Genomic DNA, 23,811 nt, shown 5'->3' with positions numbered 1-23,811 from the left:
GCAGATTGTAGCGCTAATCCCTTTGTTTGAACTGGAAAGCCTGGGCACATGGTAGGGATCAGAAAAGCAGGAGAGATTTTTACTTCTTACTTTGGCACAGGGAAGTCAAGATTTCGATGAGTAAATCACTCCTTGTTTTCATCACAATTCCATCTCAAGCAGGCTGTTAAAGGAATGTCAGGTGCAGTCTGACCTTCCTTCCTGGGTACCACATGTACCCATAAGTTTCCAACCTTCCTACTGAAAATAGAAAGCTTGTTAGACTTGGAGAAGGGGCTCGTGTGACTAAGCTTCCCATAATGACCCACTCTCCAAGCAGCCCTTTCTCTCTGTGCCAGCTGGTGCTCAACGGCCTTCCAGGAGAGAAGGCAAGGAACTTCTGAGGCAGCAAATTCCCATCTGTATATTTGCCTGGCTGCAGGCTCCAGACTTTGTCTGAGCTAGAAATAGCTTGGAGATCTGGTTTGGGGGCAGGTGGGAGTTGCTCCAGAGATCTGTGGGCCATATGGATATTCCAGTTCCTGCTCATGGTGGCTTTGGGCAACTCATGTGGTGTTCTTGTGCTTCACTAAGTCCAGCTGGAGTTCCTGGCTGAAAATTAATTGCTGTCTGCTCGAAGATGTCTTGGCTAAATAATTTCTAGGAAGGAGATGGGATGTGCCTCAAACCTTCTTCAGCCCTGCTGTGCAGAGTTTGATGGCTTATAGAAAATTCTTCCTCATGCATTGTGTTTCCTATATGGGAGTCGTGTATAACCCAGTGTAAAAAAAAAAAAAACACCATAAAGCTTCTTCAAAGAGTATGTCCTGGTATAGGCATTTCTATTAATAAAAGACATAATCTGCTTTGGAGCTGAGCAAAGATGAATGGCTTAATCTTTCCTGAACATAAAAGAAATGCTAATTTATCTAGTTTTTTCAGGGTTTGTAGTGAAAATGGAGCTAGATGTTGGAGTAAGCAAAACAGATCTTGCTGTTACTATGGCACCTAAGAAAGTGTATACTGTCTACTGTGGGAAATTATGTGGCACTGAAGAAGAAAATGAGCATAAAAGTAAATTTTACATTTCTGTAAAATGTGGGTGGAAGCTTCTTTAATAATTTGAAATCTTGCAGTAATTTTTTGGATGTTTTGCATAAGGTAATTACAACTTTCTGTTTTAAGAAATACTGGGGTGCTCCTTCAGCTCTCCCCACATCCCCCCACTATAATCACACTGATGTTTATATAAAGGTGCCATTTGACTTTCTGCTCCTGTTCACTTTCTGTTGACATTGATGAACATTGAGTATGCTGAATTTAAGATTCTGATGTGCAGATAAAAACAATGATGAAAGAATGTTGTATGGCAGGTTAAGTGAAGGAAAACTCCTTGAATGAGTACACTGCCTATCTTCTACCCCATTTATCATCTGTATTTCTGTAATCAGATGTTGGAGGAAGGAGCAGCGTCACTCCCATGGTCAGAGTCAGCACTTAGAGGCTTGGTACAGCAGGATTGGCTGGTTTGTTTTGTAATTCTTTTACAGCACAGAAATTAAATGAATTTAATCCACATGTATGACTCCTGTGTTGTAGCTGGGCAGTTACACAACATGTTAAATGATCTCCAACGGTGATGGTGCATGAAAGCAAACTCCATTGTGGTCTTCCACTGAGTCCTTAATTGTGGTGATTACAATGTCAGTGTTGTCTGTGAGCAGACAGGCTGTTTGCTTTGCCTGAGCTCTGGGTGATTAAAGTGTCTGAGCCTGCTGAGAGCAGAGGAGCTGCTGTGCTGCTCAGCCCTCCTGCTCTGTGGCTTTTCCTGGCATCCTGCATCTGCAGATCCCACCGTGGCTCCTGGGGATGAGGTGAGAGCACCCTGTGCTGCAAATGCAAAGTGACTGAATTAGAAAAAACACACTGTGTGCTGAGATCTCATCCTGATCTCGTGCTCTGTTGGTTTGGTGCTACCTCATTTAGGGCATTTATTGCCTCGTTCTCTTTGTGCACTGAGTGAAATAACTTTGGCAAAATAATAAAGTTTTTAGGTACGTGCTGTACTTTGTTTTCCAGCAGCTTAAAAGCATGTTAACAGTGTCTTCTTCTCTAGGGATGGATGAATGAAATTTGTAATTATGATCCAGAAACATACCATGCTACATTGACTCACTCTGTCTATGTGCGACTCGAAGGCAGCACCCTACGACTTTCAAAACCCAATAAAAATATTTCTAGAAGAGCTGTGTACAATGAGCCAAAGCCTGAAGTCACATATGTCAGTCAAAAAATTTATGAACTAACAGACAGCAAGGTGAGTCTTATATCTGATTTTAACAAATGCTGTGCAAATTCTTTTTAACTCTGAATTTTTTTTTTCACTCCTCTATTTTCACATTCTGTCATTATTTAAACAAAACTGTTGTCGTGACTAAATTGCAGAAGATTGTGCTGGGGAGGAAGATTGAGCAGGATTTGGAAGAAAGTACATTTTACACAATAAGGGAAAGGCATGATTTTCCTCTGGCAGTTGAGACCAGAGTTAACTCCTGGGAGCTCTGAGGCTCGTTCCCAATGTATGACATGACTGCGGGACTGTTCTGAAGGTTACACCAAAATGCCTCATCTTTGGTGGTTGTCTTTACTCCAAGGCAGCTGAGACAATATTTGCATTTCACTCGAAGAGGGAATGAATGTACATCATATGTGAATGTGAAGGAGGAGAGTGAGAAGTGTCTGGAACATGACCTGCTCTAGGTACCCCCAGTCTGGGGAAGAAAATGGGGATTTTTGCAGCTGGAAGAGTGCATCAGCAATAATGCTGGGACAGTTTTCCTACATGTTGTTTGCCTCCCACAAATATGTCAAGAGTTCCTATGTGAAGTAGATTCCATTGGCATTGTTTTAAATAATACATCAATACCTAATTATTAAGGGAGTGGATTTTTTTAATGTGCTGCATCAGTTGAGGGCTTTGGCAGTACAGATGTAGGAGGAAACCACACTTCACTTGACTGGAAGTGAGAGGCAGAGAGGGACCAAGGCAACAGTGAGGAAAACCTCCCTCCTTTTCTCTGAGTCTGTATGGGGAAAGAGCCTGCTGTCAGCTCTGCCTTCCATTAAAGGAAGACAGTGAAAACAATAAAGCAAAAACTTAGATTCCTGCTTTTTGCAAATTTATTTTCCTATCATGAAGACAAGCAAAGCTGTCACGTACTATGGGAGAACTTGACTGATGGTGATCAAGAAAAATTTAGAAAAATTTCCAGTACTTCCCCCTACCCAGCCCTAGCTGATTACAGAAGTGCCAAATGCCCTGACTGTAATAAAAAATGATGCCTATTCTTCAAGGTATTTGCTCACAGTTTTTGGAGAACACTGCTGAGTTTAGACCCCACATAAGAATTTTTAACTTGTTTTTTTACCACTCTTCCAATCACTTGCATTGTCTTAATTTGATATAAATATACTGAGTTTAGGATATAATTATCTGCAAATAAATCTTATGGCTTGACTGTTATGTATTTGATGTAGCTGTCACCAACTTCAAATGCTCAATTTCATAAGGTGGGCATTAAAAGTTGTGTTCAAAACTCAGTTTTGACTCTGATTATTTTATCTCATTATCTATTTGTCTCCCTATGGTCCCAGAAAGTTCTTGGTTTTTCTATTTTTTTCTGCAAATCCATGAGAATAAGATGATCTAAATGAAAACAGAGTTTCTAATCCACATGGTATAATCTGCTTAAATGGCCTTTGTTTTAATTCCAAGGCTTGACTCACCAAAGACTTAGTGGTAGCAGTGGGTTTGGACATCCACCAGCAATTTTGAGTCAGTTAAACTGGCAGATCCACTGTGGGACTTTTATCTCTTGCATTCCTGTATTCTGTACTTGGGTATAGAAAACATAGAGGATACAAGTGAAAAATAAATTCATTTAACCCTTTCATATATCCTTCAGATTTCCCTGGTTCCCAAGAGTCTGGCACGGAAACGAATTTGGAATAAGAAATACCCTATTTGCATTGAACTTGCCAAACAGGATGATTTCATGGCCAAGGCCCAGATTGAGAAGGAGACTGTAGAGGAAAAGTTACCTGCTGAAAAAGTGGACTCGAACAATGAGGAGTCCAAGAAACCTCAGGATGGAGCCAAGCACCCTTGCCAAAAGGATCAAGTGCTTTATCTCTTTGGAAGGACGGGTAGGGAGAAGGAGGAGTGGTTCAGAAGGTTCCTTCTTGCCTCAAAGCTCAAATCTGAAGGAAAGAAATCATCCAGTTTGTGTGGGAGCAAGCCAGGTACTCAGATTTTGTATTCTTGCAGAAGTCTGTTAAAAGAAACAAACCAGAGTTACGTTTTGGTGGTGCCACAGTGATCTTTACAAGCAAAAAATAATAATACCAAAGACACTCTTCTCCTTAACTTGGCCTCTCATTGCCACCTTACCCTCCACCTGTTTTCCTCCTGGCTCTGTGTTTTCAAATACTATTTCTAGACTATTTTATTTGAATACACTGTTTTTCAGTGACTGTAATAACTCCTGTCATATTTGTAAAGGATTAATTGTTCAGTCTCTTCTTTTTTTGGATGTTGGTACTGATGTCAACATTTGCAGTGTTAGACTCAATTCTCTTATTACCTGTTTTTCCTCCTCCATCCTTCCTTCCACTCTAGTCTCCTGTAAAGGAGACTTTCTTATGGGTTAGTGTCACAAGAAAACACATTTCTATGTTTAAATAAAAGGTCCTGCATTTATATATATATATATATCTGAACCAACAAACATTAGTCTATCATATTGATCAATTGTTTGGAATATTAATTTAAACCCATCCTCTGGAACATTTTTAAACCTGAATGACTCAGGCTTTTTTGTCTTTATTCTCTGAGAAGCTCTTTAAAAATTAGTTAATGTTGTTGTTTCTGGCACATAACTTTTTGAAATGCAAATGCAAAAATTAATATCTAATTAAAATTCTAATAGTTACATGCTTTTGACAGTCCTTCTAATTGTAACAGCCTATGATTAGATTAGAGAAAAAAACAAACTTTAGTCATAGGTGCATTTCAATCACCTGACTTTTATTTTTGGCATTCCCCAGCAGGGCTGTTGGGAATTCTGCCATGGGTTATACATATGTGAGTGTCCATATTTAAATATGCTATTGATCAGCTGACTCCTCCAGTCCCACACCCTGCTGAGTGCTGAGTCATAGCAAATACTGGCTAATTTGGGTTTAGGACCACCTAAACACACAGCAGTAGAATTTACTTTTAGCCTTTACGATAAGAAACCGACACACTGTTCTTTTTTCAGGAGAAATATCTGTGGAGTAAATTTGTTCCTTTACGGTTTGATGATGGTATTTGTGGTATTTGGCTGTCAGATTTGTTCTCTGTTAAACAGGCATTATTCTTTTGATTTTAGGGGTGCTGGCAGCACACAGTAGAGCTGATGGTCAGTCTGGAGTTCTCACACACAGCCGGAGCAACAGCAAGGGAAGTGCAGAAGAAATCACATCCCAGCCAAAGCACAAGGACCTGGCTGGCAACGTGAGGCAGAAAATGCTTCTGGACTACAATATTTATATGGCAAAGTGTATTCCACAAGAAAAGAAAAGCCCTTCAGGTAGTCCAGTGCTCAGTGCAGACAGCAGCCCTACAGCTGTGAAAAAGGTAATACTTGTGCTCCAAAGGAATGATGAACAGTGCTCCTACTCATCCTTTGGCCTCCATTTGAGTCACTCTCAGTAAACAAAATCTTAATACTAAGTACAATACTCAAACATATCTTTAATGTTAAGTATGAACACTTGTTTGTTTAAAAGCTGTAATTCATGCATCTTTGTTTCCAGATATTCATAGAATACCCAGAAAAGGGAATAGGAGGCCATGGTGTAATGTATGAATAAACACATCTTGTGTTCCCCCAGGAAAACATGTTCTAGCCCCCAGCCACTCCTGGAGCTGGGATGGATTTGCTGCTGAAGCTGGCACGTGTCAGGAGTCATTCTATAAATAGATGAGCAGAGCTGGCAGGGAACCTGCGTCACAGCAGAGGCTCCTCACCCAGCCATCCTGGCAGAGCCAGGCTGCAGCCCTTGCAAGCAGCAGCTGCCAAGAGCTGATGTTCAGATCTGCAGCATCTACCTGCCTGTCTTAGAAAGCACTGCCTTTCTCCTAGCTTCAGGAGTTCTGCCTGGTATAATGTAGGGTGGTGAATTCTTCTGTCATTGCAGGCACTTAATATGTTGTGTTTCCTTCATGGGAACCTCCTGTTTTGTCATGGTAGTGTGTGTACACGCCCGAAATTATTTCAGCTGCCTTGGCTTTTGTGTGTAGTCAGTGATGCAGCATCTGAATGTATAATACTTCCAGGTGTTTTGAGATGGTTCTCAAGGAAACCAAGACAGAATTCTTTTGGACTGTAATCAAAACTTCTAATGCAGCAGATGGAACAATATAGTTTCCTGAATCCTATATGCAGACACTGGAAGGAGGAGTGTGATTCTCTGTATTGTGTTTATCATGTATTTGTAATGTTTCTGACCTGGATTTAAGGATGTAAGGTTGGGTCTTGCTTTCCAATTTTTTGATACAACAAAGGAAGAGTAGAGTACCTGTTCTTCCAGATCTGGCTGGCAAGAGAGAGTATCTCTTACTGCAAACACATTTCTAAGTCTGCCCACTCTGGGTTTATCTGCTTTTTCTGCCAGAGGTTAAATTACATACAACTTTCTCATTTCGTTGCCAGAGGTCAATCTATATCTGTGTGGTCTCATTCCCTCTGCTGCATGTCAGGATGATGACAGGCTCGTGGCAGCCCATCTGATGCATTTGTAAAGCTGCTCCCTGTGCTGAGCATTTGGTGCTCTGAGTTGACCCGGGCTCTTAACACTGAACTTCTCATATAAATCAGGCCTCTTCTGTCTTATTTTTTAGCATTTATAGAACTGAATAACCTGCTTTATGTTTTCAGTTGCCAGATGCCAATGTGGAAGCTGAAGATGAAGAACAGGAGGCCTGGGTGAATGCTCTGCTTGGAAGAATATTTTGGGATTTTTTAGGAGAGAAGTATTGGTCTGATCTAGTGTCAAAGAAGATCCAAATGAAACTTAGCAAAATAAAGGTACCTGATCTGGAGACTTGCATTATACACTCCTTGTGGAGGAAGTGAAACACAGTCTTTGAGTTTTAAAATGGTACAAGAAAGACTTATTTCACGTTCACATGTAAAAGACAATAAATGTGCTACAGAATGGCAGTTCAGTTTCTGATGGATCTCAGCATGTTAACTTTGCTGCTTCTTTAAAATTAACTACACCTGAATTAGCTATTTGTATCTGTCAAACTTTTATGTAAAAATAAAAGTATTATTGTATTTACATTAGGAATGAATAGAACTGCATATAAAGGAGGAAATCTGCTTTGGGAAATAGTAGATTGCTTTTAAGGTTGAGGACATCAGGGAACCACAACTGTAATGTGTTCCTGTTTAACTTCAGACACAAACTACTTGCAGGTGATCAGTGCGAGCAATAGTTATGGAGAAAGCTCTGTGGGGTGGCAGGACACAGCTTCCATCAGCTGCACCATCTCAGGGGTGAAGGGAGGAGTGATGCTTGTGAATGACTTCTCAGTCTTCTATAACCCTTCTGAAGAGCAGTAGTTTATCACAGGCCTGTAGCTCCTGATGTTTGGGGAGAAGTTTCCCTGTTCCTAAAGGCAAAGGAAGTTGTTGTCTTGCTGATAAAAGCTTAGAAATTTAACTGCCAGCAGCAGCTGTGAGATAGTGCTGTCTTTGCTTTGGGAAGTAACCAGTAGGCTAATTCTGCCCTGTCTGCTTCCACAATTGTGACAGCAGGCTACCCAGACATCTCACTGGTAATTTTTTAAGTGGAACAACTGGGAATGGGGACTGGATGTATTTTTGATGTGTTAAAGCAGTGTCTGTTCACAGTAGATATGTTGTCTGTCAATTAGAAATATTTAAGTGAATAGATACCCAAATCATGATTCTGTGCCTCTGTTTTACTAAAGCAATGATACAGATTTAAAAGGTAATGTTCTATGAAAGAATTTGCCAAAGATAAAAGAAGCTGAGACATTGATAAAACATCAATGATAAATATATGACTGAAGTTAAAATCCAAGGAAGTCTTTGATTTTTATTCACAGTGAAATAGTATTTACACTTCATTCTTGAGCTTTTTACATACTTTGACTAAAAAGCATCTGATGGTTTAAGGTCAGCATCTAGACTTCAACATAATTTTAAAAACAAGTTCAGATGCCTGATCTCTCCCTAAAAAGTTTTGAAACTGGCAGCTGTGAAATTCTAGAATAGTAAGAAATTTGTGTGATTACATTTGTGTTCTTTCACTGGTGATGCTTCAGCTCAGTCAATTCCTTAAGTTTAATGAGGTTTCTTCTCTCAGGAAACTAATGTTTAGTTCCATAACATGTATTTGGTTTTTTTATATTCTGACCTTTTAGCTGCCCTATTTCATGAATGAGCTGACTCTGACTGAGCTTGACATGGGGATAGCAGTGCCCAAGATCCTTCAAGCCTTCAAACCTTCTATTGATCACAGAGGTAAAATACAAAAGACCTGCTGCTATTGCCTTTCTATCTGTGCAGAACAAAATGTTGATCTGTTTTCTTGTGCATGTTTTAGGTATGGGGAATAAGAGCTTATTGTGAGATACTCAGGGGTCTTTATCTCAGGCTCAGTGTAAATGTAATTCTGAATATATGGAATTTTTTGTGATCATGTCTTTCCATAGGAAATAATTACTGAACTAAACTAAAATTTGCATGCAACAGAGATGCAGACACTTACCTGATACTGCCATGGACTGCAGAGAGCAGTGCACAGCTCCTTGAGACAGATCTGATTCTGTACCATAGGAGAAAACAGGTTTGGCTCTCCAAGAGAAGCTGCCCTGTTCTGAAAACAGGGATTCAGAAAATATAATTGTAATAACTTAGAAAGCAAGAATATAGTGTTGTTTTGAAAATAAACTTCAAAATACAGGATCATTTTATGTCCTTAATATTAAATACAGCTTTTTTTTTTTTTTTTTAAGCTGGATGACTTTCATACTGCTGCTTTATGAACTAGAACTGTTTGTTTTCTATTTCTTCTGGCTTGCATATGGTCACATATGTGAGGATACTCATGTCACTTAAGTAGTCTTGCAAAAAAGAAAAACTTGGAGTAATGCTTTTTAGCTTCAAAAGCATTTGTTCTACATGTTGAGGAGAGATAGATGCCATCTAAAATATAATCAGAGCAGTTTTTAATTTTAAATTGTATCAGAGTTTCTCCAGTCAATGTGGAGAAATTTCTAATTGGCCCAAAGAGAAATATTTCCTTGGAAGAGCTGGTGTGGTGTCACCTGGCCTTTGCAAGAATATCAGATGCATGGACTTTAGGAGGAGATTAATAAACTTTAATACTAAAAACTTTGGGCCATTCAAATCACTGACTAAAAGCATGAGGATAGTAAGTGCTAACCTTTCCCTCATAAAACTGAACAAAACAGACTTTGGGGAAATACTTAAATCCCCTTGGACATACATTAGTTTAATGCTGCCTGTTGTGTCCAAATGCCATTGTTTGCCCTTATCTACTTGAGACTTGCAGCTCTTTGGGGAAAAGCCTTATCTATAAAACACTGAGTACTTTGCCCTCAACTTTTCTGAAGAATGTTTTCCACTGAGCTTTATAAACAAAGCATGTTTGAAAAGAGCGTACTGTTTGGTTGTCATGAGGAACAAAATCTATCTTTTTAAGAGAAATATGAGTTGAATAGATGGAATAAGCTGGAGTGCAGTCAGTATTTAGGGAACTAAAGCATATTGCTGCTTCTTGTCTTATGCTTCCTGTGTGGGACAGCAGGTTCTCCACAGTACTTGGGAAGCCCTCCAGTGTTTTTAATTAGAAGTTTTATTTGGAGTTACAGAACAAAGGAAAACTTTTTAAAATCTTCACCTGAGTGATGCTTGTGAAATGGTTTCATAGTTTCTTTTTAATCAGGCTTTCTTTTCAGGGTTCTTGTCAGTGTGTTTTTCTTTGCCTTGATTTAAACATTTTTTGAATTCCTTTCTCTGTTCTCATAACTTCAGTTGTAACCAAGGACTGTAGTTCTAAGTCATGAGATGGGATTTAGGAGTCACTGAACACTTGGCTTCAATTAATTGCTGAAACAGCAATGACATCAATTAGTTCCTTAAGTTTCTTGTTCAGTTAAACTGTGACAAGGAAACAATTATGGTAGGATTTCTAATCCTTTTAACTTCTTCCATACTGTTGAATGACATGTGAACTCCCAGGGCTTTTAGGAGCTTGCAGTGAGTAATGACTGGAATAACTTTTTCTGTTATTATATGTAAAAGGACATAAACAAGGGGTTGACAATTGGAAATATTTGTTTTCATAAGAATAAATATCTTTCTTGGTAAGTTGGCCTATGAGTAAATGACTTGGTTTGTTGGAGAATGTGAGGAAAAAAAAACTCTGTAGTTTCAGGGCAGTATCCAGAATGAATCTTTCTAAGGTATTGGGGTTTTTATTAAGTGTTTGAGGCAGTCATTTGAAGTAGCCTTTTGTGAGGTTTTAAAGTGCAGTTACGAATTGTGATGTGCTTTGTTTCATCCATCCTTTTTTTTACCAATGCTTGATTACAAAGAAAATACTCTTCTTATTATTTGCCTTCTCTAATTAACTACATTTGTTAATAGACAATATTAGAAAAAATCTTGTTTCTGTTAATATAGTCCTGCTCGGGTGACAGCATATGCTGTGGCTCTTACTGGGATTCTGTCAAGGCTAGGGAACCAGAAAATGGAATAAATTGTACCATCTGCCTAAGTCTTCACTCCCTCTCCCTCCCTTTTTCCCTCTGGAAAAAGTGTACGAACATTTTCTGGTCAGAAGGAATTTTCCCTCTCAGTAATGGCATCCTTTGCTTAATTTGATCTACTGTTAAAATTATATTGATGATTGAGTTCTGCTGACTCATTGATTATCCAAAAAGTCTGTTAAGCTGTTTTCATGTTTTTTATGATCTTACTGATACTTTACTAATGTAAAGAGAAAAAAATCCTTGTAAGCTTGTGTTTGAGTTCTTGTGTTTGGCTTTTAAAATAGTGTTAGAAAAAATGTAATGGAAAAGAGTTATTTGGGTTTGTAAAGCACCAACTTGCCTTCATCCTGCTTGCAGCATGTTGCAGGGTGCCAGTGACCAGGTCTTTGGGAAGCTGCCTGTATTTCTGTTACTACAAGTGGATTGGATTATAATAAGGATATATTTTTGCAGAAAAGAAAACAGTAGTTCTTTAACTGATAAAGTGTGACTTTCCTAGAACAATAAAACAAAGAGGAGTTACCATTTGACCTGGTTTCAGTTTTATTCACCATTAATTGCTTCCAAATAAGTAAATAAAAGGGGAATGGGTCAGTTGCTGTGTCAGGTACTGGTGAGAGACTGTTTTGTGCAGCTGCAATATCTGGAAATGGAAGATGTATAATCTGTGTTTAGTGGCATCTGTTTTCTAACCTCTGAATGACAAATACCTACAGCTTTGGTGCAGTGTGTCATTCAAAAGGCTTGAGCGAATCTTAAGGTATTCCCAGGACAATTCTTTTGGAGATTTGCAAAAAGCAAACAGTTTGCACAGACAGTAGGATTTAACATTGCACATCTAAAATCGGCTAGATAATGACCCTGTTTACACTGAATCATAAAAGAATGCCTGTAGCTCAGTTACTGAGGGAACCTTGTCATAGATGTTCAGTACACCACGGGCAAAACAAGAGGCAGCAGGTTGTGGTGTGAGAGGAGCAATATTGCTCTGGGATTTCAAGTTGTGCTTCACTTGGACAGCCTCAGTGATGTAGAGGAGTGTCCCCATTACTGCTTGGCTTGGAGCAATGCTGTAAACAGTTTTGAAGTGAATCCCTGATGGTATTCTATTTCCTTTATCTCATTTCACATCTCTTAAGCAGTTTAGGTGTGTATAAATCACAGTACTTTTTTTTTTTTTTTTTTTTTAGACCATTAGCTGTACTCATTGCTCTGTTTCAGTGTGGCGTGGATTTATATGTGGCTTTGTTCCATAAGCTTAATGTGATCAGAAAACTTGTCTTGTGATTGCTTTTCAAGTGACATCTTTTCTGTTGTTTATTTTAGGACTGTGGGTCGATTTGGAAATGTCCTACAATGGATCTTTTCTAATGACCCTGGAGACCAAGATGAACTTGACCAAACTTGGTAAAGAGCCACTTGGGGAAGCGTTTAAGGTTGGCGAGATCGGCAGGGAAGGGTAAGGGATGGCAATGGTGCTTTCATTGTCAAAAGCTGGGATTTTCCTGGTGTGTTTGCAGCTCTGGCTCTGCAGGAGATTGAAAGGAGTTTTGGGGATGTGTGAATGAGTGGGTGTGGAACATGGCTTTTCTGTGCAACTTTATTGTTTCGTTATTCTATTGATAATAATTTTAATAACAGGTTTCTGTGATACAGTTATCATATATATATTTCAGTTGGGTTTTAAAACATCCTGTGACTAAAATCTAGTTTTGTCTTATGCTCGATTTGAGATTTAGCCAGATAAAACTCAAATACTGGAGATACACACATGCAGAAATAGAAATAGACAGGTGTAACAGGCTCCTGCAGCATGGTACAGCTGCAGCTGGAAACCATGGAGCAGTAAACAATGTGGAAGGTAAACAGGCTCTAATCATTATGTAAAGAGTTTTTCAAAAGCTTTATTGCATTGTGGCAGTAATCACATCCCTGCTTTAGTCTCTGTTTTTCCTCATAGCCATCTTCTGTTTGCCTGCTATGCCTAAGTGAAGTGCCTTATGTAGATGAACTCATTAGCAGACACTATACAGTAACTTACATCCTTTGTATTTGTGCTTTCCCTCTTATTTTTGCCATGTTTGAATGTCATCCATCTGTCCATTTGTATTATTAACCTAGTGAGTGGCACCTATCAAATATCCATCCCTGGATGGATCCACTCCCAGCTCTGGAGTCCATTTATTTTGTGCCGTTTTCTCTTTGTACTTAAAAAATCAGCAGGCCCTGAACAGTAGGTGGTCTCTGATTTAATGTACAACCACTTCCTACAAATCAAGCAAATAGTCTCTAAATCTGGCCATTTGCTTAGCTGTGGACAAAACAGTATGATCTTTCACAATTAAGATACTAGATGCTTTGTATACTCATGTTGTAGCTCTGACCATTTATTCTGAGATGTCTTGAAGTAATACTTACAGCAGCACTATATTTCAGTGCAGTCATGACAAGAAAATAAATGTGAAAAAAAAGTAATGGCTGCATGATCTCATACACTGGTAAAAATTCAGAGGATTTAAAATCGACCTAGATTCTCATTGTCACTGCTTGAAATAAGTATTTCTGAATTTACATCACTGTAACTGGTAGGTGTGAATTTTTCAAAATCCCTTTAATCCTGCCTGCCCAAAAAATGGGGGATAGAGGAAGAAACGTCTACACAAATCAAATTCTTGCTTTTCTTCCCCACCCCTTCAGGATTTTCTTTGTGTATTTTCATATCTGTTCAGTGCAGGAACAGCCTCAGAAATAATTAGTGAACATTCTGATTCATATATAAAAATCAGGTTGCTGCTGGCTGAGCAATAGGCCCCCAGCAAGGCAGATTTAAGTGCCTGTAGCCAAGCAACCAATTACTTGAAGGTATCAGCATTAACTGCATTGCTCCCTGCACAAGGCTAGGATGTTTCAAAGCTCAGGGCCAGGTAGCAGCTTTACATAAAGAGCCGTCTAATGTATTCTAGTTTGGATGAGGGTTTTTTCTTTGCTTGTTGTTTTTTTCCTTAAACAAACTGGATATTAAGAACTGAAAAGTATAGAACAGTTTGATTCTCATCTGTGCCTTCCAATGTGTTAGTTAATTTTAATTCTGCTGGCTTTTTTAATTATCAGTTGACAATTGCTGTGACAAATCAAATTACTCTGCATGTGTTTGCATCCATGGTCACGTTGTCAGTGAGTGATGCATGTTGGTTGCTGAGCTCATTCCTGGCCCTTACGAGCTCAGAACAAACAATCTCTTGAGATGCAATAACCACAAAGTGGTGTGAGAAAGGCACCTACTCATCCAGAGAGAGGAGAGTGGGGGGAGGAACAGCTCTGGGGTTTAACTGTCTCTGGCTGTTGTCAGTGTAAAGCAAGACAAACGGGTCACTGTTGCACTTGCTGTTTGAAATGGAAGTGAAGTATGCTGAGACACAGTCTCGTAATGCTGTCTTGCGTGCCCTCTCAGGAAAATGCTGCTCTCAGAAAGGGTAGGAAACTATTTAATTGCCACTTTTATAAGAGTAATACATTTATATATTCTGCTAAACAGGAGATGAGGCAAAAGCAGGCAGGTTAACCCAAAGTTACTGCAGCTTCATAACCCATCAGTCCTTTTGGCTTCATTGAACCAGATAAAAACAAACTGACAAATGGCAATTCATGAAATATTGTGCAGTCTTTACAGGAACAATACAGTAGCTCCAAAGTGATTTTTTTCTGCTAATGTTTGTGTCATATAAATGGTCCATTGTATACAGAGCTCCCCTGAAATCTCACTCAAGCTTATTTATTGTTGCTTTGCTTAATGCGAGGAAATCCTGTGGTCTGAGCCACTTGGTGCTTGTGAGGCACTTCAGAGGACCTCTTCAACTAGGAAATAAAACACCTTGTAAGAAGGTGACACCTTTGAAAGACCTCAGAATGCCCTGAGCACTCCTTGAGCTGGTTGCTACAACATGCACAGGAAAGAGAAGTGAGGTCACACCCTGGTAGAAAATGTGTAGTTTGAATCTGACCTAAAAACGTGAATTTCTGTGAGGAACAGCTCCAGCAGTGCTATTTGGGCCAGTGGCAGGCACCACCCACCACCCCCATGTCCTCAGGGAGGTGGCTCAGTTTGGTTTGCTCCTTCACTCCTCTGCAGGTACAAAATGCTGCTCTGGATAGGAAGAAGTTTGCAATTCTGATTCCACGACCTGGGTAGGAAATGCTTCAGTGTGGGCAGGTCCTGGGATTATTGTTCCAGTAGCAAAGGAGTCTTGTGCACCTGAACTGTCCCTTTACATTAGGACTTCATGCAGCAACCACCAGTTTGTTCTGTGTACAGAATAACAGGCAGTGGCCCTGTGTGAGGTTATTAATGATTCTAATACATTTCCAAGAACACACACACACAAAAGGAAGACACAGCTATAAAGTGTATTCTGAACATGCTATAGAGTATTATATTCCTGGGTATAGTCCCTAGGGCTAAAGCCATATGCTTTTGAAGCCTGTGTTGTGTAACTGTTTCAAGCTTTTGCATTCAGTAGAAATCTGTTAATTCTGAAGTGTATCCACTGTATCCTTCTCTCATTTAAATCCATATAAAAGATTTGAAATTTTTCTTGTGATTGTGTATGTAAAATCTTCCACAGGAATTAGTCACTACTATGGGGTATTTTGTACCCGAAGGGCAACATTTGTTTATTACTTCACCTTTTTCCCCCCACAACATTCAAACAAAATGATTTGTCCAACCCTAATTTTGCTCAACTCATAGAAGACCATGAGCAGCAACAGAGATGCTTTCAACTGTATTTAGAATAATCTCCACATTCAATTTGAATATGTAGAATAGCCACCCCCGTGCCAGCCTCTTTCATGAAGGATTATGTTCCACTGGGGAAAACAGATTTCTGTTTTGAAAGCTGGTTCTGCCAGACTGGCTTCAGAGTGGTTTTGGTTTTGTTCTTTTAGATAGCATTTATAAAAGAGGGGAGGGGACAGTTCAGAAACCTGTAATGTCAGCCAAGGCTGTACAGGATGAATAGCTATTTAAGGATATTACATTTGACCTGGAAATTGCATTGTTTCAGTTTCAGGCCAAGGGCGTATTGTCTTGCAGACAGCGATGAGGAATCCTCCAGCGCCGGCTCTTCGGAGGAGGATGATGCTCCTGAGCTGGCAGGAGAGAAGCAGGTGACCCCAGGAGCAGAAGGGTGAGCTGTTTGTTAATGCTTCCCTCCCCCCACACCTGATACCTGTGCCAGTCCTGTGATGCTCTTTGTCCCTCAGAATGGCAGAGTGTGTCCAAGCAATGAAGCAAACCAAGTGGCCCTTTTCCAGGGCAGAGGGCAGCAGTGGAGCCCTGTTCACCCCAGGCCTGCAGGGACTGCTCCCAGCTGCCCTGGGCACCTCCTAGTCCCTTCTCCACTGGATTGTTGGGAGGCCAGAGAAGCTCTGGAGACCTTCCCCAATGTGTCCTGCCTGGTAGCAGAGCCAAGAACAGGATTTTGGGTGAAAACTTGAAACCCTCTCTATGCAGTATTACCCCTACACTGATCCTGCCAGTCCCTTATTTCCAGGGTTCCATTTTCTTTAAGAAAACTACTGTTATTCAAGCCTGTTTTTCTTGCTCTGTTTTGTGTGGTTTTTTTTTTTTTTTTTTTTTTTTTTTTTTTTTTTTTTTTTTTTTTTTTTTTGGGTTGTTTTGTTTTTTTTGGTTTTTTTTCTTGAGGACTTCATGTGTCTGGGCTGTGCAATACTGCCCTCTGATGCATGGATTTCGGAGAAGATTTCCCAACATCAGTGATGCCACATCATTTCTTGTTTTGGCTGCAGCTCTGATTTTTTGCTTTCTGCATCTGATTGCAATTATGCCATGCAATGAGAAAGCTGAATGTCTGAGCCCAGAATGTCTGAGACAGTCACAATGTTTTTTTATGTCTGAACATATCTAAGTGATTTTTACAGTGAATATACCAGAAGACTCATACTTATTCAAAATGTTCCAGAGAATTTTAGTATTTTACTCCCAAACACTTTTGAAAATTGTGTGAAGAGTTGTTTGAATTACTGCAATTGGTGCATTTCATATCTTCTTGAAATTCATGGATCATATAAAGAATTCTTTATCAAGAGGACAAAGAGGGAGAATGAAGAATCTTAATGTAAAATACTGAAAAAAAAATTCTTACACCTGTTAAAAATCTGCATTACTACCACTGTAGAATCTGATGGGAGAATAACTTCTTTCTCTGGGTAAAGATACAGCTAGTATAAAATCCCAAAGTCAAGATCTGTTTACTCTTATTATATCAGCTGAACAGTTTTTTTGTCTTATGTTGTGCTAAAGACAAAACTGTAAAAGTTTGTGTAAGAAAAATTTTATTTTTTCCCTGGATAGGAAAATATCATTTCCTTAGGAAGGTTATCTCTGCTACGTAACACCAAGAGCCACAATTAGACATGATATAGAGTGTGGAAAATACCAAATGTGCTATTTTTGGAGTGTGTATTTCCAACATGAGATAGGGGTAAAAAAATACATATTCAGCACTTAAAGCATCTGTTTCAAAAGCCAGGAATGCTGTCTGACACAATTGCCAGGAAAAGCCCACTTTCTGCAGACATAGTTAACTGTTTTTGGAATATCATTCCATCCACTGCCAAATCTGTTTTCCTTTTCTTTTTCAGCATCGTTGTACTAGTAAATGCTACAGTACCTTAAAATCATTTTTATTCAGCACACACAGTTAAATAATGAGACATGATGGTTGGGCCTTCTATGCTGATGATTTGTGCACATCTTGGTACATCAGTGTCTTGACACATTTTTTGGAATGGTAGTAGACAAGTTGTCACTTCTCACGCCAGCTTGCTGGCATAAATGATCTAAGTGTATTTGCAGTTTTAAAAAATGCTGTGTTTCCAGTACCATCTGGGAAGGGGTGTTCAGACTGAATAGTTTCTGCCAGACACTTGTAGCTGACAGAATACAGCTGCTGGGTGCAGGTCCTAGGACGTACTGCTTGGCCATGTATCTGTTCAGAATTTTTATATCAAAAACTTTAATGATTTAAAGATTAATTATTTAAATAGAAAATCCATGTCTTTCTTAGCAAATAGGTTTAAGAAAATTATTTTATGTCCTTTTTCTGTTCTTTATTTAAAGGTATGTTGGAGGACATAGGACAAGTAAAATAATGAGAATTGTGGATAAAATTACAAAGTCAAAATACTTTCAGAAAGCAACAGAGACTGAGTTTATTAAGAAGAAAATTGAAGAGGTCTCCAATACTCCATTGCTGCTAACAGTTGAAGTACAGGAGTGCAGAGGAACACTAGTGATTAACATTCCACCTCCACCCACTGACAGAATATGGTAAGAGGAGCTCGGAGCTGGGCAATGCTTCAGGTGTGTTACACAAGGGATTGCAGCTAAGAAAATAGGTAAAACCTGGCTCAAGTGGGTTCTGGGCAAAGTGCAGTACAAATTAACTGTAACTGAGGTAGGAACTGTTATTAAGAGAAAATTGTTACAGGTTTAAGTACTTATTTTGTTGTGGTGTCTGTAATAAATCCTGCCCTGTGTTCTCTCCCAAGGTACGGCTTCCGAAGGCCTCCCTACCTGGAGCTAAAAGCACGGCCAAAACTTGGTGAGAGAGAAGTGACTCTGGTTCATATAACAGATTGGATAGCAAGGAAACTGGAACAGGAGTTCCAGGTGTGTTTCCTTTACATTCTCCTTTCATTGATAGTTTTGGTCAGTAAAAGGGGTGGGGTGTTTAATTTTCACTTGTCCCCTGTTTCATTTATAACTAGTCATGTCCTCCACTGCTCCCAGACAGTGGGATGGATGTTGAGAACTCAGCTGAAAACTGACTGCTGAGATGGTCTCAAGACTCATGTGTAGACCTGGGTGGAAATCTGTTTGAGATGAAAATGACATTTCTTTGAAATAGGTACCATGGTAAAATTTGTAGTCCTCAAATAAGAACATGATCTGACATGTTCTTAGATGACAGGGGCCAAACTGTTGTCTAAAATTAAGAACAGATAAGGCACTATTTCCTCCTACTACTTCCTTTAAAGTAATTTTTAAAAAATTACATTGACCATAGTGCAAAAAGGAAGAAGCCCCCTCCAAATAAATGTAGGATTGGAATAGTGACCAGCTTGATTCTGGACTCCAACCTATACAGTCAACCAGAAATCAAAACCAGTTATTTTTACTACAATTGCATTTGGAAAGTATATGGATAGGTAAGAGCTGAGAAAGAATTAAGAAAAGTTGGTGATGTTTCCTGTAGTGTCACATTTAATTGAAATATGCAGAGATATTCATATTTCAGAGTTTCATTTACAGATGTAACACAACAAAATGGTTTCAGTTAATGGCCACTGCACTGACTCAAACAATGCTGAGCTTGAGAACATTTTCTCTGTAAATGTGTTGCATTTTTTAAACTAAAATTGGAAAACTGAAGTTTCAAGTGACATAGGTAATGTAATTTAATTTCATTGAATCTTTTTCCTAGAAAATCTTTGTCATGCCAAACATGGATGATGTCTATATTCCTTTAATGCACTCAGCCATGGATCCCCGCTCCTCCACGTGCCCCCCTCAAGATCTGAGCACGGAGACCTCTGATCAACCATGACATGTGAAGACTCTTGCAGTTTACAGTATTATAAAAGTCACTCTCATGGTTTTATAAACTGTGCTGTAGTTCTCATCCTTAACTTGTGCCACTTTCCCCCCTCCCAAGGACTGCCTATCCCCCTTCCTGTGTGCTTACTTGCCTGGTTATTGTTCCCGTGTACTTTGGCTACATGAAGTTCCATTCCATTAAGCTGTTCATTTATTTTTGTACTGGCTGCCATCAGGATTTTAACTGGGAGGCTGAGGTGACCTGTTCTTTGTGGGGAGGGAGGAACTCAAATGTAACAGATCAAGGAGCTTGTTGATGCACCTTTTGTTCAGCTTGTTTTCATGCTATGTTAATGTGCATTAAAGCACTGAAAAGTTGTTTGGCAGCAAAGGAACTGCGTGCCAAATGGAAAAAATCCTAAATGAGGAATGAATTTATAAAACTGGAAGAATATTTTTCTTTCTCAGGCAGTTGGAGGTGTAAAATGAACTGTTTTATGTTCTTTCACTTCTGCAGTCAATAGCTTGTGTCAAGCAATCGAAATAATGAAATGCTTTCAGGATAAAAGAATGTAAATTGGATGTATAGGTAATATTGTGATTCAATGTGCTGTATACACATTACTTTTTTCATACAGAACTTGAGCTCTTTTTTTTTTTTTTTTTTTGGGGAAGCAATTAGCCATAAAACACATAACTATCAGTGAAGGTGGGACTGTCAGATTTTTGTAAACAAGGAAGAAAAGTCAGTAAAGCCATGAGACCAAACCATAGCAAGCCGCCTTATAGTGAGGTACAATCACTTTGGTTCCTGATTAATTCTGAATGTTCATAGAGACACAAGCACACACACACACCAAGTGTCAACACTGCACATCTCCAGGAGTAGTGACCTAACTGTGCATAGAGCCTCTTGCTGTGATGAAACACCAAGTTCTTTCTGACAGGAATTAGTTGCTGTGGGTCTTTTCCATTGCACTGTGTTTACACCCGAAGTGTGGGCCCAGATCCTCAGGCACAGCCCCAGGAGCAGCTGTGACTGACAGATTTTGACCCCCATGCATTGGTTTCTTGGACTTTGTGGCATAGGAGTTCAAGCATTGCAGTTGTTTGAGCTGATAGTGATTAAAGACTCTTTCAGCTAATTAGTGGCCAAAACTAAACGGGAAGGGGAAACTGCCTTTTACTTGTCAGGTGTAATGAATCAAAGCTAAAGGTATGCAGTAAATTCTAGGTTTGAACACTACATATCCACTCCTTAACACGTAGTATTTTTCTGATACTCAGTGTTGCCAACTCTTCATGGATGTCAGAAAATGTTTTAGTTTACAAAGAAGGTGAGTTCTGGCTCTCCTTTTATAACATGACTTTTTTTTTTTAAAGTAATTTTTTAAGAAGTTTTTTGTATGTTGTGTTGTCACACTTGATGTAAATCAAAATTTCCATGTATAACTTGATGATTTACCATCTCTAAATGAAACTATATTGAAGGTTTTTTAAACAGCACCTTGCCTGAAACAAAAGAAAACTAGCATTTAATATATTTAAAATTAATTCTATATTTGAACACCTATTTTGGTTACCTTTAATTGAAATATTAGTAGTTATATTTGTTACCTGAACTCCTCCTTGACCATTCCAGGCTGTGTAGATTCTGGGGTTTGCTGATTCTGTAGGCATTATTTGCCTTTCATGAAGTCTGCATGTCTTGTACGCAGGTCTTTTATATGAGTTAATTTCTATGTGCAATAACTAAAGTCAAAGGACTAGATGCACTAATGTGTAAACAAATTTAGACTTATTACACAGGATAGTCATATTGCACTTCATAAACTGTGGGTAACTACAATCTGCTTGCTTTGTTTTTTCAAATAAATTTATCCCATGTCAAACAATTCAGTAGATTTTATTTCTACAGCATTTAACCACCATCTAATGCAAGTTGTTTTAAAAACTTTATTAGAAATACTTCCTAATGTGAGTGTGCCCTGTGCTTTGCAGACTTTTACATACATATACTTGGGTCGTTGTGGTATGACAGTTTCAGGGTTAACCAGTGCTGAGCTCTAGAAGGAATAAGCAAAATTTAATTTTACTGTCATGAACCTGAAATTAACCACAGCAGTTAGCTGGTATTCATAAGAAGAATATGCTTTAAGAACATGTTTGCATACCTGATAAAACTGCAAGGATTACCAGCACTTACAGAGCAGACACACATCTACTTCTGCAATCTTTTAAGAGCCTCTGGGAGCTTAATCATTCCTTACAGTCTGCCTGGACTCTGAATTTCTGGAAGTCTAGTTCTGTGTGCTAACAGATCTTTTGTATAGACAGAAAATGTTTTGTTTCCCGGTATTAACATGTATAAAGAAAGAGTGGCAATTTTATAAACACATACAATTATATGTTTCTTTTCCGGGTTAAGTAGAGGTGGCCCATCCACCTGATCACATCAGAATTTGTTGCCCAAAACTTGGTGAGACACATTATGAAGGATGAACTTTTCCTGCCCAAAACTAATTCCTACTATCCAGATCAAATCCACGAGGGAAGAGGCCTTTATATATTAGAAGGTTCCAGAGCAAGTTTTACTAACAAAAATATGAACAATGTCCATGTTAGAGAAGAGCGCTCTGGCTGCCAGGGCCCGGGCAACACTCCCTAGCCTGGCCTTAGAGAGGAGGCCCAGGGCCAACAGCAACTCGGAGTTCTTCTCGTACCATTTCCCCCACGCTCCTAAGGGGAAGCCAACAAACTCGACAGTGTCTGTTTTTGTCATCTCCTTGATTTCAGGGAGAAGGCCTTGATATTTCTTGGCTTTCTCTGCTGCCTCCTTTAAGGACGAGTTGTTATGCTCATATCTAACCACAACTGTCTTATTTCCCTTCACAAAGATCAAATCCGGCTAATATAATTAATTCTTTACATCCCTCAACTATGGTTCCTGATACACAGTCCAATTCTCCCTCTTAGCCTCATGACTAAGAATTTCAGAGATGGAATTATGTCTTTTGATCCTGGCATCCTGAGTAACTGGACAGCTCCCGAGGCCACGGCATCAAACGCCGATTCCTTTTGCACCACGTGCATAAATAATGAACCCCAGCCCTGGCTGCATTTTTCCTGCCTCCGAGCTGGTTCACTCAGCCACTCCTGCAGCAGCTCGGCAGGAATCCCAGGACTTTTGCTCCTTTTTACAACCGATCCCTAAACTACTAAAGGAATACTACAGACGTCGCCTTGACTGGATTTAGTAGCAGTGAACCGCGACGAGTGACCGGCTCCGCTTGGGCCCCGGCCCCGCCCTCCCGCGGGGAACGGGCTCCCTTGCAGGAAGGGCGGCCCCCGGGATCGGGAGCCCCCCGTGCTCCCGTCGCTGTGTCCCCGCCAGGAGAATGACCCACACTTGCAAAACAAATGTCACTTGCTTTTAAAAGCACCGCCCGGGTCGGGCCGAGTAGCGCCAGTTATGAACAAGCACTTCGCTGTAGCACCGCTGCTTGGCCGGCGGCGCCAGGCGGGCACCGCCGGGTCAAAGGCAGTGCGGGCACGCGCGGAAGAACTAGCCGGACACGTTCTGGGTGACACAGCTTTATTTATTTTATTTACCGCCTCTCCCGGCCGCCGGTCGCCTCACAGGGCCTGCAAAAACACCGAGAGAAAAGGGGAGGTTATTGATGCGGTACCCCCCGGCCGCTCCGCGGGGTGTATGCCGCAGCCAGGGCGCTCAGCAGTAGTTTTGCTTCATGCATGTCAGCAGTCTAACACGTGTCAAAAGACATCACCGCGGCCCGGCCTCTCCACCCGCCCGCCTCATTCCGCTCCCGCAGCTCCGCTTACCTCACTGGCCACGCCGAAAGAAAGACCCAGAAATCGCCGCGCTCTCTTTTATAGAGGGGTTAGCCCCGCCCTCTTGTCTCGCCCAATAGAATGGGAATGCGGAGGCACGTGCTGATCTGGGTGATATTGCGCGCGAGGGTGGGCGGGGCCGTGTGAGGGTGGTGGGCGGGGCCATGTGAGGGCGGTGGGCGGGCCCGTGTGAGGCGGGGCGTGCATGGAGGTCAAGTTAAGGGTCTGTGGGGGCTTGATGGTTTCGTGTCGCCCTCCGCCGTGTGAGGCAGCTTTTCGCCTTTTCAGCAACAGTTGTACTTTTTTCTTTCTAGTTTGCTTTAGAGCTTTGTTGCTGTGGAGAAACGGGGCTCGGTATTAAAAATATAAAAAATATAAAAGCTTAGGCCGCGTCAGATCTGCCCCAGCAGAGCGGGTGCTGAGGTGGTTCCTGAGGGGAGCAGCTGGGAGCTGACGGTGCTCACCAATACTCGGCTCCCCTCCT

The 23,811-nt window shown here is 40.3% G+C and overlaps 1 protein-coding gene across 3 annotated transcripts in view; it reads left to right on the top strand.

Annotated features, from left to right (window-relative positions):
* Positions 1-21,426, top strand: part of TEX2 (testis expressed 2) — a 45,392-nt gene extending 23,966 nt beyond the window's left edge. For all 3 annotated transcript variants that reach the window (XM_083874589.1, XM_083874588.1, XM_083874590.1), the window contains exons 3-12: positions 2,096-2,296; positions 3,945-4,281; positions 5,412-5,659; positions 6,963-7,112; positions 8,480-8,579; positions 12,182-12,314; positions 15,919-16,041; positions 17,997-18,206; positions 18,428-18,548; positions 19,363-21,426. In XM_083874589.1, the coding sequence (XP_083730715.1) occupies positions 2,096-2,296; positions 3,945-4,281; positions 5,412-5,659; positions 6,963-7,112; positions 8,480-8,579; positions 12,182-12,314; positions 15,919-16,041; positions 17,997-18,206; positions 18,428-18,548; positions 19,363-19,485 (1,746 nt within the window). In that variant the 3' untranslated portion in view covers positions 19,486-21,426. The remainder of the gene's footprint in view (positions 1-2,095; positions 2,297-3,944; positions 4,282-5,411; positions 5,660-6,962; positions 7,113-8,479; positions 8,580-12,181; positions 12,315-15,918; positions 16,042-17,996; positions 18,207-18,427; positions 18,549-19,362) is intronic.
* Positions 21,427-23,811: the final 2,385 nt, after the last annotated feature.

Source organism: Zosterops lateralis (assembly GCF_965231275.1).
Source record: "Zosterops lateralis genome assembly, chromosome: 18".
NCBI lineage: Eukaryota > Metazoa > Chordata > Aves > Passeriformes > Zosteropidae > Zosterops > Zosterops lateralis.
Note: the sequence above shows the minus strand (reverse complement) of the source record. Positions and strands in the feature narration are given on the sequence as shown.